The 20,177-nt window shown below is 38.5% G+C and overlaps 1 protein-coding gene across 1 annotated transcript in view; it reads left to right on the forward strand.

The window, feature by feature from the left end:
* galt (galactose-1-phosphate uridylyltransferase) overlaps positions 1–19,938 on the forward strand; it is a 36,892-nt gene extending 16,954 nt beyond the window's left edge. Inside the window, exons 7-11 of the mRNA XM_062434645.1 lie at positions 3,153–3,275; positions 7,707–7,839; positions 9,681–9,764; positions 18,889–19,043; positions 19,475–19,938. Coding sequence (XP_062290629.1) covers positions 3,153–3,275; positions 7,707–7,839; positions 9,681–9,764; positions 18,889–19,043; positions 19,475–19,534 — 555 coding nt within the window. The 3' untranslated portion in view covers positions 19,535–19,938. The remainder of the gene's footprint in view (positions 1–3,152; positions 3,276–7,706; positions 7,840–9,680; positions 9,765–18,888; positions 19,044–19,474) is intronic.
* Positions 19,939–20,177: the final 239 nt, after the last annotated feature.

Here is a 20,177-nt window from a genome sequence, read left to right on the forward strand (position 1 = left end):
GCAGGCGTGCAGATATAACCACACATGCCCGGAGGCATGCAGATGTAATATTTTCACATAATTTCACACACCAACCACATCTTTTTCCTTTTCTCTTTCAGACTGGTGCAGCCTTTAGCCATTATTCAAAAATGCCTAATATTAACATCATGCTCAGCTGGTTTGTACTCCCAGTACAGTCATTGTGTACAGAGTCATGCAAAGGCTCAGGGCAAAAATTCCAAGAAACATAAAAAATATGCAGCTGTTTTTTTTTTTTTTTTTTTAAGATCACTTTATTGCATTTGCTTTATTACGTATAAAATATTATTCATGAATCTAAACCCAGGATGATGAAGCCACATGTCACGTACCCTAGAGGCAAGACTAGCAGGGTATCCATAAAATGCCTCAAAACTAAGCTCCTGATAATCAAGAAGACCCTTTTTTTTTTTACATTTCACACATTAAGTTAATGCTACTTATTTTCTCTTGTTGTAAAGGGGTAAAAATGAGGAGCCTATTACAGTGTGAATCCTACACCGCATTCTGGATGAAAATGTGGAGGAGGAGTGTTAAATCAGAAAACAATTTGCTGTACAGCCTGAAGCAGAGCGGCGTTACATACAGAAACAGCAGAATGCCGAGGATTATTACTCTGTTCAGGCAATGGGATATTATAATTGAAAAACTACCACTTGTGACACAAATATGTGACTTTCTGTAAAACTGCACAGTTAAAAGCCTAAAATCTCTCAAAATACCCCATAAAAGCTATTGAACCTGAACAACATGCACAAATACTGAAAAGAAACCCTGTCAGCTTTGCAATGCAGCAATACTGTAGCTAATCAATATTCTTACTGTATGCTTTTTTGTAATGTAAATACTTCCTATTCAAAACCCCAGTAATGGTTTTCTCCGATTCTGGTTTGCCAGGCGGAGTCATTTGGCAGTCTTTGCCTTACAGTCATTTAAACACCATAAGGTACAAACATAAGTAATCAGAATGTGGGTTAGGGTGTTCACTTTTACTCTTAAATAGCTTTCTGATATGCAATAATAGTACATCATTAGGCAGTTTTTGAGGTGTGATAGAAAATGTTTTGCGGTGTTGTTTTTGAGCATGTGGATAAAAGTTTTCCGTGGAAGTTAACATTTGGTGGCATCAAACTTTTTGTTTTCTCCAGGGACTTTTTCAATTACAACTTAATACCAACGTGTCATTTTGAGCAAATACTGTATGGTACAGAATGGCAGCTGGTGGCTGATGAGAGGATGAGCGGTATGAACATTGTTTGTCCCAGTTTGATATCGAAACAGCTGCTTTAAACCTGTATATGCTTTTGTTTGTTTTGTTCTTTTAAGATGGGCAATTAATCACAATCAGGAAGCTAATTTTGTTGGTGGGCATGTGTGTCTGTATATGCGCACCTATTAACAGCATGTTAACTAGTATGTGTGCATCAGCTAAAATGTTATTGCAAATTTGTATTAGAAGTACTTTTTCCTCTCGTTTTCATATATTTTACATTGTATGTAATAACACCCTGCAAATATTGTTGCATATCATTAATTTCCAAACAGTATAAACTCATTTTCCTGAGAGTACAAACATCACATCTGTTTTTACTTTAGGTAATGTTACATTATTGTAGGATGGTGCACACCACAGAACAATATCATGACTCTATCACAAGTAAAAGCACAGATGTATGGTCAGAGTTCAGGTATTGGGTAGCAGGGATGAGGACCTGAATGAACACACAGGCAGGATTTCTTGATTTAAAGACACTTTACTGAGACGGAGATCAAATAAATGGTTTTACAGTTCGACAAGAGGTGGGAAGCGAGTGAGTGCTGGCAAGCAAGTCTAAAAGGACAGGTCATAGACCGGCAGTAGGTCATAATATGTATGTCTGATAACAGAAAGGTGACTTGCAAAGGGTGGAAAACTCTGAAGGAATCGGCAGAAAAGTGCAGGAGCAAAGAGAACTGAGAGGTAGTAAAGCTGAAGAGGGAGACAGGGAGGCAGAGCAGGTGTCGCTATGACAGACATGGGTCCTGTTTCCTAGACATTAAACCCAGGCTTAGACTACTTTTAATATGAAACTTTAATTTCATTTTTTATTGAGGACATATCGTGTCAAGGTCCTGAAAGCTTGGTTTCAATGTTTAAAGATCCCCAGGACATAATGTAAGATGCATAAAAGTACTCTGCATTGACTTATAATTTGTGTCTGATATGGTTTTTCCTCATAAATTCCTTCCTTAGAAATCCTTGAAACGACACATGCTCCTTCTCCTTCATTAAAAATCCAGACTCTACTAATATGCAAAAATGATTCATTTCAAAAGTGTAACAAAAGTGTCATAAAATATCACCTACTTAAGTTTAAAATCTGTTCTTGGTATATGTGCACTGAATGCTTCAAGTTTCTATATAAGACTTATGAAAGTTCTATACTGGACCACAGTTGGCTGCAAAATTGTTGTGATGTCACAAATCTTGCTTGTAGTCACTGAGAAACAGAGAAACCTTTCTCCAGCCATCGAGTGTCAAACTCTGCACATGCATCATTCTGCACAGTGAAGCTCAAACATCCAACTGAAGTAACAAGAAGAAAAACATATTTTTGACTGGAGGGGGACTTGTAAGAATTTAAAGTGTAAGCACAGACATAACAAAAAAACTGCAGACAATTTCTCAGGTTAAAATAACCAAAAACTGTTCTGACCCCGGCAGAAAATGTTGTGTTCATGTACTGCAGGACCCTGAAGTTCACAGTAAGAAGCTGATAGAGAGGCCTTTGTTGCCTGGTTTAATGGAACCCGACTGAGTGTGTTCACTGTGATGAAGTACCTATCTCAATCACAGTCTCAGTCTCTTCAAGCTGATTTTCTCACTGTTGAAATAAATGAAAGCCAGTGGCTGTCAGGTAAAACCCATTGATCAAGTGATACTGATGAATAACCCCATTAAATGTGGTCATGTGGAGTCATGGCAGCAGGATAAAGCAGACTGGTCGCTTTAATTTTCTAAACATGGTGTCCTACACGCAGACACATACACGCAAACCTACATACATACTGTAATTATATGGTCTCTAGATTCATATCATGTTTGATCATCATCTGTCTCCATCTTCTTCTTGCTTCCTCTGACATCATAGGTGTGGGCCAGCAACTTCCTGCCTAATGAGCCGGCTCTGTCGGACCGCTGTCAGAGAGAGTACTATCAGAAACACGAAGAACCGCTGCTGCTGCAATACGCCAAGCAAGAGGCTGAGAAAAAGGTACGGCTAACACACAAGTAAACACAAAGCACATTTCAAGCCTAATTTTACTAGAACACTTTTAAATCATAGTTTACTTTTCCTCTAGTCTCAGTTTTGGCTGTCATACATTTCCCAGAATACCCTGCAACAGTCTGTCAAAGGAGCTTTTGAACAGGAAGAGAAAACAGACAATGAGAGGTGTGCAGTTTATTATTAATGTCAGGGATTTTAAGTATGTGCTGGAAATTAAAATGAAATACAGCTTTGAAGAGCCAGTTATGGTTTGATTTTCTAAAATGATTAGATTTAAAATTAATACAGAAGCAGTGGCAAACACTTGGATTTCTTATTAAATAGCCTGGGAAATGCATCACGCAGAGATATGCCACAAATCTAACATCCCAGGCAATAGACAGAGAAAATCGAACCATTATACATGGCTTAAAAGACATGTTTGATTAAATTAAGTGCTTTAGAATTGTGCCATGGATTACCTCCACTAAAAATTTGAATTTGATGATTATGAGCAATTTCATAAATGTTAATGGAAACACCAGTCATTATAGCTAACTGCGTGATAATGGCTTACAATAATCATCAGGGTAATTCTTTTTTTTTTTTTTAAGTTTCTAAATATATAGTGTATGCATCACAGAGGCATCTTTTTTTTTTCTCTCTACGACCATCCTCATTACTACTTCTCCCTTCATCCATCTACTTTCACCCTCCCCACACACACTTTTCTATTACTTCATCTTTCTCTTTTTTTCCCCATCAGTATCTTCTGCCTGTCTTTCAGTCAGTGAGGCGTGTGATTGGACGGCAGACATGCTCATTAGCATAATGCTGTGACATCCATCTTCAACCTGCATGGACATTAGGAAGACTAACTTAATGTGTGTGTATGTGTGTGTTTTAGTGATTCTCCACTCATGTGTGTAAAGCATTCGCAGCTGTAACCAACCGAGACACTTTAGGCATTAAGCATGTTGGCAAACGTCTTATTAGTAAGCAGACACTTGGTGGAAATAGTGAACAAACTGTCTACAGAATTATACTTGACAGAGCCGTGACTTTTTTACCTCACTACTTCAAGCTGTAGCATACTAATGCTAGATTATTATTTAATATGCTTAATCACAGGTTATATTCACAGCTAAAACCCGTCTTGAAACAGGCTCCACTGATGTTTATCCAGTGATAAGGCAGTCAAATGTGCTGCCAGTTTAACTTGCCCCAATGAGATTAACTGGCAGCACCTTATATCCTTCTTCCTTCCCTCTCTCTTAGGCTTCCACCTGCAAGTCTGAGTTTAAGTGGTAATTAACAGACCTTCCCATGTTTCTTGTGCTGGTGTGATCCAGTGTTGTGCGTGTGGAATGCATAAATAGAAAGCAGAGCCAATACATTTTATTATTTCATTGAAAGAAACAGAAATATGCTTCAATTTTCTACATTTTCTTCATCCAGATTATTCAGTGATTGTTCAGATTGCTTATAAGGATGCATGATGCTGTCTTGACCAAATAAATGCAGAAATCACACTTTCTCTGCCTTCACTTTTCAAAGTTGATTAGCCACTTCACACATGAGGCTGAAATCCACTCGGGTTCAGTTTCGATAGGAGCATTTTACTCCTCTTGAATTAAAGCAGATTCTTTTTAAGTATCTAAAAGAGAAATTATTTATTTATCTTCGAGAACAGCGGGAGAATGGACTTGAGGATAAAGTATGACATTAACTGAAATTTGCTGAAGTAGGATTACAGATGAGGAGTGAGGAGTAGGAGGAGAAAGGAGGTAAAAACGTGTGTGAAGACAGAAATAGAGACACAAACTGAGAGAGAGAAAGAGATGTGCAGGTAGGAAGGAAACGAGGAGTCAGTCACTGATTCATTCAGGGAATGAGCTGATACCTGTCCTACTGGGAGCGTGTGTGTGTGTGTGTGTAAGAGGTGATAACATTAAGGTTTCGAGAAAAGCAGAGTAGACACTTGAAACTCTTAGACAGCCGCTCATGGGGGCTGACCTTTATAAAATCAGAGTGGAAGCAGATGTGTGTGTGAGCGTTTGAAAGCATGCCTTAAACTACTTGTTCTTATCCATTTTGTGTGTGTGTGTGTGTGTGTGTGTGTGTTTGTGTGTGTGTGTGTGTGTGTGTGTGTGTGTGTGTGTGTGTGTGTGTGTGTGTGTGTGTGTGTGTGTGTGTGTGTGTGTGTGTGTGTGTGTGTGTGTGTGTGTGTGTGTGTGTGTGTGTGTGTGTGTGTGTGTGTGTGTGTGTGTGTGTGTGTGTGTGTGTGTGTGTGTGTGTGTGTGTGTGTGTGTGTGTGTGTGTGTGTCTCTCTTTTTGCTCCTGTCTCTCTGACCCGAGGTTAGGACCGTAAATTGGCACAGTGCAGTGTTTGGAGGAGTTTGAATTGGGGTTCGGGTCCCAGGTGACACTCTCGACTTTGAAACAAAAACTTTCTAAGCTAATTGAATAAAACTCTTTGGGATTTGCGTTCTGTAAGGTTTCCATTTTAGGACATCCTTCACTTCTTCTCCCCCCCCTCTCTCTCTTTCTCTGTCTCTCTTTCTCTCTTTCTTCAGTCCACGCCGCCACCTCAATCTTCCCTCTCCGTCCTGGTACCTATTCACTTATTTTTCTATCTTCATTCTGCTCCTATATAATCCTGTTAGAGGGAGAGTGCAGTGGAAAAGAAGTGTGAGCAGGGGCTGAGAAGGAACATTGAAGATGAGGAAAAAAAGGCTGGAAATCGTGACCAGAAAAAAAATAGTAGGAAGAATATAGTTAGAGAGTAAGAAGTGTGAAATCAGCATTTTTAAGTTGAAGTATGGCTCCTTTCAATAATGGATAACCACTTAAGATTTTGATTATAATCGTTCCACTAATACATTACAAATATTATAGATGCACATGATGATGCATTTCAGTTCATTAAGAGAACAGAACTCTGTTAGAATAGTCTGTGTTTTCCTTCACAGTTATTAAACACCACAGTATTCCCTGTAGATACTGTAATTATGCACTAATGCCTTGCTGGACAAGTTCGTGCAAACCTGTGGGAAGCTAACGATGCCCTAACACTCTCTAGCTTGGTGTCTGATTACTGATAATCAGGGTTTAGTAGAGACTTATCTTTAACCCTAGATTACATTGCAAATTAAATATGTAAAATTAAATAACATTTAAAAAAATCTGTTGATGTGGTGGATGATTGGAATGTGAGGAGGAACCTGTAGGATGAATATGTAAAATCAGTGTAGGGGGTTGCATATTGATTCCAGGAATTACCACAATATACAGTATATTTAAGGCTCAGCTTTTCTGCCTTTGCTTATATGGCGCTATGCTAAAATTACATGTACCAATAACAGTGATGGAGCTATGATTGGTCACAGTAAAAGCAGAAGAAGCTAGTAGGAGAGTCAGAGTGGGCAATGCTTAAAAGGCTGCAATCATATAGGGTTTTTGTCCAAACTTGTTTTTTCTGCTGCTCACACTCACACACTGATGCCAGAAAGCTTCCATGCAAGGTGCTGGCGCAACCGGGAGCAATTTGTGGTTCAGTATCTTGCCCAAGGACACTTTGATATGCGGACAGGATGAGTCAGGGATTGAACCACCAACCTCCTGAGCCACACCTGCCCAGATTATTTCATCAGGCAGTCGAGAGGTCTAATCAGGCAGGTGGTTTAAAATGACCTGTGTGGGTTTACCATGAGTATGTTTAACTTGACGTAACTGTGCTCAGGCTAGTTAAGGAACCCCTTGACCCTGGTTTGTGTTGTGTTGGGTGGAATGATGGCCCTGGTGCCTGCACCATGTATCTGTGCTGCTGTTTATTTTAGGCCCACAATGGGCTCTGTGACCAACAAACAATGTTATATTGCACTGTATCCACTCATTGAAACCTATTTACTCCATTTGTGTGGAGAATCTCAAACAAATCTCTCATGATCCGGTAAGGTCGCACAGCTAGCAGCAGCATTTCCTGACTGAGAGGGCACCTACAAGCTACTTTTAGCTGATTGTTTCTGGTTTTATGGCACATTTATTGTGTGGTTCAGTCTCAGCTCACTCACTTCTTATGTTTTCAGCAGCAGCAGGTAGCTCTTTTCAGGAAGCATGCGCCATAGTAACAACATCCACCCATGCCCTCTTCTAATGTCCAACTTTAACGTGTAAAGTTGAAATTGTCCAAAAAAAATATCAATGCAGTTCAACCCTCCCTGCCTATTAAAAATGTTCCACCTGATAGGCATCACTTTGTCAAACTGGTGAACATGCAGTGGCCATTGGATTTGTGTTAATTTGCATGATTACAATGTTGAGGTGATTTTGAACAATGTTTTCCTTTTATCTGCACCAAAATCTAACACTTCACAGGCACAGTTTCACTTCACCCTGCACATCCAAAAAACATCAGATATGTGTCTCTCCTCTCAGGTCCGTGTGGTGGTGGAGAGTTCTGATTGGTTGGCGGTCGTTCCATACTGGGCAACGTGGCCCTACCAGTTACTGCTGTTGCCACGACGACATGTCCTCAGAATCAATGACCTGAACGCAGAGGAGAGGGCGGGTGAGTGTGTTTGTGAAGATTCCAACAGAGTGAGTGACAGAGAGAGCGATAAGGTAATTTAAAGAGGGGGGGGGGGGCTCAGAGGGGAGCCTGCAGGTTCAATTCCCACCCACAGCCCCTCCTGTTTGTCATCTTCCATGTTGCAGTCACAGCATGGTCAGGCTTGGAGGAAACCTTTTATTTAAGATATAATCTTTCAGGTTGTAGGGTGGAGTTTATGGTGCTGAAATTCAGTTTTTAAATGTTAGTAATTGTTAATTAGTGAGCTAACACTATGCCAATTAAATGTAGTACATTGATGTTTATGGTGACTACATGTCATTTCCCCTTCAGCCCTCCCAGTAATAGAGTTTATTAAAAAAAAAAAACCTTCAGCAATAGTTGAATCAGTTGTTTAATTAATGCAGTTCCCTTCCTTTCTAACATCATCATTTTTAAATGACTCTGGCAGATGTTGTTGTCAGAGAACAGATTCTGGTAAGATCTTGGGGATCAGGTACCCCCTCATAGACAAACATTGCAGCATCTGTAAATTAACCGAAGGCTCATTTGGAGGAATTATGCTGCCGTCTCTCAGCTGGTGGAGGAAGAGTCTGTTTAGCTGATTGAGTTTGTTTAATATAGTTATGAATCTCAAGGCACATAAACAAGAGATAGGCCGTGTCGTCTGAGTCACAGAAAACTGAACATCGACAGGGAGAAGCTTCATCACAAAATAACAAATCAAAATCATCTCCTGCAATTAGCTGATTCCAGCAATTGTGGTAATTGTGGTCCAATGAACTTCTGATTTGATGCTTGGAGTCACATTCAACTGTTTTAAATTCACTGCTTTATGCCTGTAGTTTTCCTGCTGCCATTAGAACAACAGGTAGATGTGGCGATACTAGTTTCTGATGTACAAATGTTAATGATTATTCACTGAATCCTCATTGAATATTTTATCAATCAATATGGTATTAACAGAGTTGGCCCAAAAGTATTTTTATATCACTGAGACATTGTTCCTCACAGTGTTTTTAGCTCTATTTCAACGCATACTTGTTTTCCAAATGACAAAAGTGGCACAGTGAAAGCTGCCGGTTACGTTTGCGACTTGTTGGATGTGTGAATGCAGCTTCTCATCAATCCACTTTACTGTTATTGATTTTTCTTTTACCATTTGTCCCTGGTTATACTATGAACTGACCTGCCAATAGAAAAGCACAAAAAGAAGTTTATGTGTACATGTGCCCTGCATGTTATGCTCTACAATAAAGACAATTTAATTATTGTATTTAGTCTAGTGTAATCTGAATTTTTTTTTTTTCAAGTGATTTTATTTGATATATGACATAAATCATTGTCATGTGTTTTTTAAAATATATAATTCGAATAACCGATATGGTACTCAATTAAAAATTCCCAGTTAATTTGGATTGTGCTGCAAAAACATCACATATCAGGTATGATTCAATAAAGGAACATACATTTTATTCTTAATAAGCTTTTAGTAATTAGCCCATTATTATTAATAATGGCCTTTGATTGGTATTTTCCAGTGCTCTCTAATAGGGCAGAGCTTGAATGTAATAAAGATACTTTTATGTATTTTTTATGTAACTATACACTCAGTTTTTTGTCTTTCTGTTCCGTTCTGTTCTTTCTGTTCACAGCTTATTTAGTCTTTTTTTTTCAGTTGCTATTTATCCATTTTTACGCTTACAATAGCCTCTCTTCAGCTTCACTCTCTCACGTCATTCATAATTAAAAAACACACTCAAACAACTCTTTCTCCTACCCACCTTCCTCATGCTTGCTCACGTTATTCCCTCTCCTCTGCCCGTCTCTCTGTTTATCAGGTTTGGCTGACATTATGAAGCGGCTGCTGACCAAGTATGACAATCTGTTTGAAGTCTCGTTTCCCTACTCCATGGGCTGGCACGGTAAGTCAAAAAGCGGGAGAGTGGGAGGGTTAAAAAGCTTTGGTATAAATGTGATAACCTGTTTGAAGTCTCTTCACGGGAGCGACAGAAGGGGCGAGGCACAGATGGTAGAAAAGATTTAAGATAATTTGAGTCTAAACGCATGACAATCTGCGGTTGGATCTGTGGATTGGAACACAAGGTTACTGCAACAAACTGGAGGCTGTTCACTTATCAGGTCAGCTATAAGCTAATTCACTTTGTGGGTGTGATATATAAACAAGCTCCACTGACAGTCGGTAGTCTGAAGGCTCGTCCGCGGCGTAAACTGCAAAATGAAATATGTGATGTTGAGTCTTTTCACAGTCGGGATTTTAAAGACTTCTGCTGTTGTATCAAATTAAGCAAGAATGACGAGAGATAAAGAAAGGAAGAGATGCATTAAAACGCTTTCACACCTCACCCAAAGTTCTTGTGACAGCCCCAACACCCCACAGATTTTTAAATCACTTCCACTTCTCCATGTGTCTCATATCCTGGCATCTATTCTGTTTCTCACACCACAAGCAACAGAAAAGAATCTCACCTCTCACATTTCCCTTCACACCTTCCTCACTCTATGTCGTCACACTGTGTGCTTTATTTGGAGAAAAAAAGGAAAAATGGGTTCTCCATACCTCCATTTTTTGTTTGCAGGCCACAAATTAGTCAGTGTTCTTCTTTCTCACAGATATAAATGTACATAAGCTCACATCACGCAGCAGCAACACCACATAGGGACATCCATTAGCCTGCCTAATGAGAAAGATGAACTGTATGTAAGTTAAGGCACGGCTTGTGTTCCCTACTCTTGTTTCGTTCCAGTCATCTCAGCAGTAAAACTCCCACTTACTACCACTTCAATGGACACTCGGTGTCAGACACATCAGCATATTTAACGTTTTTTGTCTTTTACGTCACTGGGGGAGGAAAACAGGGGTTCTCTCAGCTAAAGAGCACTCGTGGTGTAATTCCGAGCTTTTACCATCAGTTTAAAGTAGCATGGTGGTGACAGAAATCTGTATCATCTGGTCTGTTTAATAGCATGACGGGAGGGTCTTTTTTTGTGATGACAGGAGAAAAGCAACTGATTTTTTTAGATTGTTAAATTAGAGAGCAGAGTTGACTGTTTTTAGAGAGCTGCACTGACTGAAAAGGCAGCAGGAAATCGTAGCTTATTAAATATATAACAGCAGTATTTAAAGGCACTGAACACTTTCTTAATCAGCATCTTGTTGTGAGTAATTGACTCTTACAGTACATGAACACTACAGTTTTACTAATTTCAAATTTGAGACTTATATTTTTTCCTTTTTGTGTTTTTCTCACTGTTTTTTTATTTTTTTTATTTTTTTATAATAGATATGACTCAGTTAGAAACAGTGATGTCATCTACCTGCGTGCACCAATCAGGATTTAATAACAGTCGCCGGGTTGTTTGATCAAAACACACCCACGCAGTCCTAATGAGTTAAACAAGCATTAACTCTGTATTTTTATTCTTTTCTTGTGATTGTTGCTTATTAATTCATGAATTTTTAATGTTGCTCAGAAACACTAAACATTTGAATAGTCGGGGGCTTTAAACCCTAAGATTACACACGTGAATGCAAAATAATTGTTAAAAACCTGCATTAACAGATTTTCTTTTGGCCACTTGGGATGTAGCACAACAGGCTGTAAACATAACAATGAAAGACAGTACACAATGGGCTGCATTAGTATTCATTTGGAGTCGTGTTTATTTTCAGTCTTTTTAGCTCTATTAGGAGAAAATCTGTGGGGAGACTCTGGCAGTGAGAGTGAAAGTAAAAAATTATGTTGTGACCATGAAACCAAAACAATGAGTTGAAAAACACTAAGGTCCATCATACAGTTTAGGGGAACTTGATCATTCTCTGTGGCTTCTTCATTATGACACAAGATCTATTATTAACATTAAAAACCCATTGATCAGAGCAGTGTTAATAAAACCCATTACTTATCTTTTGCTATAGAGTTCAGATATAAAAGTTTCCCAGATTTGTCTGATGGACGTCACTCAGCCTCTACTGTTTAAAAAGAAGCTGTGACCATGTTGCTTGAGCTTGAGAAATAAATGGAACACTAGAAATGTGCCATCACATATTATTTTTAGCTTTACAGTATACTAATACAAAAATAAACAAGTTTATTCCGAGAGATGTTTTTTCAACCTTATCGCACTTATACACACGCGTCTATGCTGTACGCCACCAAATCATTCATTGTAATGCGCCTCTGTCTCCACGTGTGTTATCAGCCCTGTATCAAATGAACAATCATCTCTCCAAAGAGCAAGTCAGTCACATACACTGGCTTTTAGTGCTTCAAAGACATAATAGCTTATCTTGAGAGAATGTTATACAGTGATTGTAATGAGATTATAGTGTCAGCGTTTTCCTTTGAACCCACATCATTTAAAGAGAAAATCAGATCTTATAGGGCATCACTTGAGTGAACATAACTGATGGAGTGACTCAGCGAGAGGGAGGTTAATTGCTGGCAATAATTTCCATGACTGACTCTGGATTACATTTATTTTAGCATTGTAAGTGAAAGAGATACCTTCACTCTAAGCCACTTTCTGTGCTGTATGTATCATCTATGTTATACTGAAGTTTCCCATTTTACTGACCGTCCATGGGTCTGGAGCCTGCACCTGTTTTCCTGTTGCTCCCATTCATTTTGCATCACGGCAAAACACCACAGTCAGAGGAAATGAAAGAAGTAGTCACAAGTAAAGGCAAGTGAATAAGCAATGCAAACCTTCAACAATGCTGTCAAGTTTCTTTAGAGAATAAACTCTGCAATGAGGAAATTGCCATATTATTATTATTATTATTATTACAGAATAAGCTGAGTCATAAATACATTTGCATAGATTTCAGACAAGAAAATCCCCAAATAAATGTATTCTTAAAAGAACTTGCATCACAACCGCCCTGATGTGTGTATGAATCTTATTTCAAATACAGCCAGGCATGCTGTGAAAGAGCAGTTTGCACAAATATGGAAAAGTTTAAGCTTTGTAAAGGTGTTTTACAGTCTAGACAGCTGTTCCTCTTGTGAATCAAAAGCTCAGCTCAGGCTTCCCGGTTGATATTTATGTGTAGTGAAACAAACAGTGAGGAGGAAAAACCTGTCGTGAACGGCTGTCAGAGGAACACCTTGCAGCAGGGTTCAACCTGGAATGGAGGTTAGGAGAGCGCAGCGATGCGATGAGTGATGTGTGACAGAGAGGATAGCGGTGTCGGCACGGCTGAGCGCTCGGAGTGATCCTCGTGCAAGATAAAGGTTACAGGTTCAGTCCCTGCAGCAGCTACATCCTGCGGAGTTGTTTTAGAGGAAATAAATCTCACTGCTCACTGGCTGTACATCATTCTGAATAAATATGAAAAATTCAAAAGCACGTCAGATATGGAAATATATGCCACAGCATGGATGTGGATGCACTTTTGTATACAGAAAGTGCCGGTTTCTCTGATAGAAAATAAAATGATTTCTGTATTCAGAAAGTATGGAGTTATGTTTTGAATGAACTGAACTCAAGTTGGTGAGTTAAACACAAGATAAATGCCATCTGTCAGCAGAGAGACTATATCAACAAATCCCAACGAGCACCACCTGCAAGACAGATGGTCAACAGCAAAGCAGAAAAAACCCACTCAATAGTTTTGATGACCAAAAAAAAAAGAAAACAATGAAAATCAGTGAGGAAAATTTCACAGCTGGAGCCTGGATTTGTTTTCAAAAATATGAACTCTTTTCACATTCTATAATTTTGAATTATGGATTTTCTGTGATCTGTTTCATCTTTCATGAGCAGCCTCAGGCCAATGACTTGTGCACATGGACCTTATTAGACAGACTAACAATGAGAGTGAAATTAATCTTTAATTCAGCCCACAGCTCGGTTGTCAGGAAGTAACTAATCCCAACGTTAAATGTTTCAGTGAGACAGTTTCTGAAGGCATGAGTGCATCGTCTCTGATCTATTTCACAGTATTATCACTTATAGGTGCCCCTCAAATGCTGCTGTCAGTCTGTTGGCCAGCAGTAAGATGCTCAGAGCAAGGCAGCCCACTATAAAAAGGATAGATGATACACTCCCACCCAAGCTGCAGTGTAGAGAAAAGGGATGAAAGGACACAATCATCATCTCAGTCTCTTTAGAGAAAAAAAATTGTCAGATATGAAATCTTTGAAGTAAAATCGCAGCAACGCACGCTTTGGCTTTAATCTTGTAGTCTGTTTTATTTCTTACCATGGATGGAGATTAAAGCTCATGTTACAGTGATGCATTGAAGGTTATAAGCACATAGCCCAGCAGGTTCACCTATTCACATTTTCTGTTGCAAACACACGTTTCACTACAATCTCTTTCAAGTTCATGAGTCTAGTAATGAATTTTAAATCCCAGTTTACATTAAAACAAATGGAAAAAACCTTGCCAATGAGATAAATCATTTAGTGTCAAGTAAATATGTTGGTCTGATCTCTAGCATCAGGATTATGTCATTAGGAAGAAGAAGAAAAAAGACCCAGAAAAAAGTTTGTTGCGCTGGAACTGGAACTGACTGCCAATACCACCAAAAAATGGGGTAATATTAAACACATTTTCAGACTACATGTACCTAATTACCTGTCAAATGTTACAGTTTGGTTTATTAGCACCTTCGTGTTTCTGGTTAGTCAAAACAGTGAAGACAGCAGGGAAGAGGAAGGTGTAATGAGAGCGAGAGATGAAGGTGAGGATGCTGTAAGAAAAGATACAGAAAGAAATGCAGCAGCAAAGTTAATATTGGTTGGAGTTCAATTATTATGAACTGCGGGATCACGTGTTAAATGTAAACTTAATCAATTAGTTAGATAATTATTAAAGCATAGTTTGGTAAACAAGTTCCACAGATTGTCGAATTTAGAATTTTAGACTTTTCATTTTAAAATGATTAGAAATTTGTATTTTATTTAGATTTTTTAAAAAAGAGTGTAACTGTTTGTGTAAATGCAACAGACAGGTGGGAGGTGTTGACAATTGTCCGCTGTGCAGCAGGTCAAATCCATTTTCATTTTCAATTTGTTAGATGTTTTGAATTTTGGATTTGAATTTATTTGAATTAAATATCGCTTGCTTAAACGGAAAATCAGGTTACATTGTTTATATTGCTCTTTCATTTTCAATTTTCAATTTGAATATTGTCCACTGGACAGTGCGGTAACACTTTGAAAATTAAATGTTAAATAGCTTTTCCATTTTCATTTTATAAGTATGTGAGTATGAAAAGGAAAATTGGATTATTTCATTTTAATTTTTACTCAAATAACAAATACAAATAAAGAATGTTATGACGCTATCGTGGAATTACATTTTCATTTTCAAGTTTACACTTTCATTTTAATTTTGTCCCCTGTAGGCCTCCATAGTTTTCTGTTCTTTTTAATAGAATTAGAGCTGTTTTTATAATTAGACGCAGACAAACTTACAAGTCCAAAAATAATGGCGTTATTTTAACCTTATTAAGGGGGATTAAGCCGAAGAGAGTGCAGTGATTATAATGGATGTGCTCTTAGTGAGCTAGAAAGCACACTGTGTCTGTCACACATACTGCACACTCTGACAGCCCTAATTTTAGAAAAATTCTTATTCACATGCACACACACACACACATGCACCTGGCTCACATAATGAGTTGTGTTATCTCCCCATCTGTGTTTGTGCTTTATTTTAACTCGTTTAGAAACAACCAGCTTTTATTCAGGGCAAAGCTTATTAGCGGGAGTGTGGTGAGGGAGAAGTTGGTTGGATGGTGTTGAAGCCACCTGGGAAATCACGGATTAGATAAAGCTACTCGCTTATTCCCTCAGGAGGAAAACACAACACATTAAAAAAAGTATTAAGAGGCTGGATGAAGGACGAAGACACAGGACGGGCTACATACTTAAAGATCCCCAACAGACATGTTTTAAGACATATAAAAACCCCTCTGCTTGGAATAATGAATTGTATCATGTATGTATGGCACATTTTTTTTGACAACTTCAGTTAACTTGCTAAAAATCCTTCAAATGACATCTTCTCCTTCTACCTCATTAAAAATCCTGAATCTAATATAAAAATACTTTCATTTCAAAGGTTTAACCGCTGGAAACAACATGTCTGCTACTTCACCATAAAGTCTGTTCTCAGTGTGTGTGCACTGGAGGCTTCAGGGTCTCCACATCACACACTGCAAACTGTCGTGATGTCACAGATTCTGCTCGTAGGCTACACCACTTATAACTCAGATCATTTCGGTGAGCACGGAGAAACAAAACTTTCCACTTTCAGCAGATGAATGTCAAAAAAAAAAAGCCTTCAAGTGTCAAACTCTGCACATACATCATTCTGCAGAGTGAAGCTCAAATATCCAACTGAAGGAACAATAAGCAATAGAAATTTTGAGTGGAGTGGGACTTTAAGCAGCATGAATGCAACATCTTGGATATATGGAAGTTTCAGGAAATGTGTCAGATTAATAGATTCATGATTTCTCTCTGAATATGAATGAAACCAGTCACTTAATTGGTGTAAGATCTCTCAAATTATGCTATTAACACTGCCTGGGAGCCTGGACATAACATGCAGCATTGAGACTTCCCAACTCTTCCCACTCCCAAGAATGGTCAGAAAATGTTGGCAGTCAGTGTATAGAAAGCGTTATAATCATGCAGGAGAACCCCCCCCCCCCCCCCCCCCCCCCCCCCCCCCCCCCCCCACACACACACACACACACACACACACACACACACACATACACACACATTGACTCTGAATTCAACATACATACACTATATTTAACACACAGACATGTTAATTCTAAAATACACACACACGCACACCCAAAGACAATTTTAAACTGGGTAATTGTCTACTAATAGGAGCATCCGTCTCTGTTCATTCCTTATCCGGACTCCTCAGTCTTCTCTTTGTTCTTCTTTATTCTACTCGCAACCATTAGTTTCCTTTATGTCACCCCCCTGTCGTCTCTGTCTGTGTCTGATCGGCCCCTATTGTCAGGAAATGTCTTCAGGGATCTTTTTTTTCTTTTTAATTATTATTTCTTTTGTGTTTATGTAAGAGAGATTTGTCTTGTGTTTAACCTCCCTGATCACCTCATTACCTCCCACTAAGATCAGAAAGCAATGCAATGTAACAAAGAAGGTAATTAAATGTTAAATACAGTCACTAATCACCAGGAATGTGTCTTTGGTGATGCCTCTCTTTTGAGAAGCAGTGGTTTACAGACGTGCAATAATGCAATTTTTCATGCAGTTACGTACAAGTTTTGTCAATGGTAACAAATGAAAGGAAACATCTGAATAATATACATGATGAATGAAGATGCTTCCATTCAGAGTAAGAACAGCACTTAATGGTGACCAGATCTCAACAGCTATGTAAGATTTTAGTAAATTTCAACTCACTTTTCTCCTGCTGCTGCTGCTGCTGCTTCTAGATTATCTATACAATCTAAAGTCACAATGTTTTCTACAGTTCTATACAGTGTACAATGCTTTCTATCCTTAGACCTTCTATTTGCAAAAAAAGAAAGTACACAAACAAACAAACACAACAAAGTACAGGTAACAAGAGGAAATATACAATAAAGCATTTAACATTATTTTAAAAGTCTTCTGTGTTTCTCCTCTCAGAGTTAATATATTTTGACAGGTTTGAAATTTGCACCATTCTTCCTTTGGCCATTTATCAAATTTTCACCACCTAAACAGCACAAGGAGTTCAAGCTCAAGTTCGAGTTGAAGCCTAAACTCTGGCTGTCATTACCTAAAGTTTAATATGGTGCAATTATTTAAAATGGCAAATAAACACCTGCATCACCACCTGCAGCCTTGTCCAGTCATTCTTTTTTTTTTTACTAGACATCAATGGACACCTGCCAGCCAATCAAAACTTTTTTTTGATGTATTTTTTCCTCCAGTTGGTGTGATATAAAACAAACTAAATGAAAGAATAGATCCACTGAACCTCCACAAAAAGCACATCATTGTTACAAGATATCGGTTTCATTACACTTGTATGATTATTGCTCTATTGCCCACAAAGTCAACACTGGCTGCTTCTTTAATTTACCTTGTTAGGTAACTGATGGGTAGGGGTGGGGGGTGGGGGAGTGTCTGGTCTGCATCTTAAAAGAGCAAAAGGCTTTGTTCACGCTGTGTGGATGGCAGAGAGATAAATGGGCTCGTTGTGTTCTGGCTATGAATATTCTCAATTAGCCTTTAGCATTTCATTGTGCTGTGTGTGTGTGTGTGTGTGTGTGTGTGTGTGTGTGTGTGTGTGTGTGTGTGCATGTGTAGAGAGAGAAAAAGGACATTCTGCCATGTGTAGCTTTGGACAAAAGCTTAAATGAATGTCATTGTGATACACTAATTGTGTTAAATTTCAATACCCCCACCCCCTCAGTCACTCATTAAAAACATGTCCTACAGTTGAAAGTTTGAGCTTCACTGTGCAGAATGATATAGGTATGTGCAGAGTTTGAAGGTTATAACATGGTAAAAAAAAACATATCAGACACACATTATTATTCCAAGCAGAGTATTTTTGTGTGTTTTAATAAATGTCAGGAGGGGATCTTTAAACTAGACTATCAGGAAATGACAGGGTATTACCCACATGAACAGTTAACTAAATTAAACTAAGTTGCTAAATGTTGAAACATCCCTTTATCTGTGTCACTTATCTAACTGAAACTGACCTGAATTAATGTGACTCAACCACAAAAAAACTGTTGAAGTTAGCATCCAGACTCCTCTCTCCTCCTGTCGTTGTAAACTCAGCAGGAATTAAGTGTTAGCAGAGGGGGGTTTTTGCGGGGGGCTATGCAGATGTCAAGCTGGAACTTTAATGTGATGGTAGAGCTCACTCTGCATGATGATTGTTGCGGTCAAGCCCATAGACCCCTCATTTTATCTAGAGGATCAATCAGCCATCAGTGTGAATTAATCCTCCAATTGATCTCTATTTAACTATGAATAAAACTACCCCATGTCTCCAGACTAATTTCACCCTCTTTTTATTCAGGAGCCCCTACTGGGCCCCATTTAAGGGAAGATAACTCCCATTGGCAGCTGCATGCTCACTACTACCCTCCTCTGCTGCGATCAGCCACAGTGAAGAAGTTCATGGTGGGTTATGAGATGCTCGCCCAGGAGCAGAGAGACCTCACCCCTGAACAGGTGACTAATGTAACATGCACATGTCCAACTTAATACAATGCTGAGGTTAACGTGTATGGTCTGGAATCATACAGTATATACCGTAGATACTACAATGTTGTGTAATTATACCATGTAATTTTATTGTTCTTTCTGTACTGTCACTGCTTGTTTGTTTGTTTGTTTGTTTGGCGCATTTAGCCTGTGGAGATTACAGTTACATTTCATGCATCAAGTTTGATCAGGGGAAGATTCACAGTAATAACTTAAATAGATTAAACTTGTGAGCTGTTGTTTGTTTTTCTTTTTAGTGTTTTAAATCAGCAAGATTTGACATATGTAGTATTTATATTGATAATGCAAAACCAAGATTTTAGTGGATTCACTCTGTCCGTGCATCTGTCTTGAAAACTGTATACAAGCTTTGCATTGGTGTGTTTTTGTTTTGTTAGGCTGCCGAGAAGCTGCGGAATCTATCAGAAGAACATTATAAAGACAGACAGAACCAGTAGTAAAAAGAGGAAGAGAAAAAGAAGATGAATTAAATTAAAAGGGAAATCGACTTTCAATGGGTGAAGTGGAGGAGGAGAAGCTTCACCCAGTGTGCACAGCCCCAGAGACATTGTTGATGCATTGCTTTTGTTTTGGGCGAATAAGTGTGAAAATACAAATTCAAACTTGATGATATAAATATTTTTACTCTTTAAAAAAAACTGAATTCAATTTTATATCATATGAAGTTAGCTTCTGATTATGAAAACATCCAGCTGCCACATCATTGTGCCTTTTTCAACAGATGGATTAAACATATTCTTACCTGCTGAATATACCTTATGTTTATTTTTCTCCTATGTTTTCACATTTGTCTGTATGCAAAGCAGAAACTGGGCTCCTTCCTATGATTATGAAAGGCACTTCAAACTAAATGTGACATGAATCCCTACCCCCTATGTTTTCGAGAGATAATGAGAGAACATTATTATTTTCTTCCTCGCTGTCCCTTCTGGTGAATTTAAACAAACTTTGTTTGTTGTTCAGTAATGTTGGAAAGCTTTCAAGCTCAAAGCATTTCTTCCAACAACACAATGAGTTATTTGTGATTCAAATGGCTGTCTTTTTTTTCTTTAAATGTTTCCGAATGGGACGTAACCCTTG

This window comes from Scomber scombrus, chromosome 15, assembly GCF_963691925.1.
Source record: "Scomber scombrus chromosome 15, fScoSco1.1, whole genome shotgun sequence".
Classification (NCBI taxonomy): domain Eukaryota; kingdom Metazoa; phylum Chordata; class Actinopteri; order Scombriformes; family Scombridae; genus Scomber; species Scomber scombrus.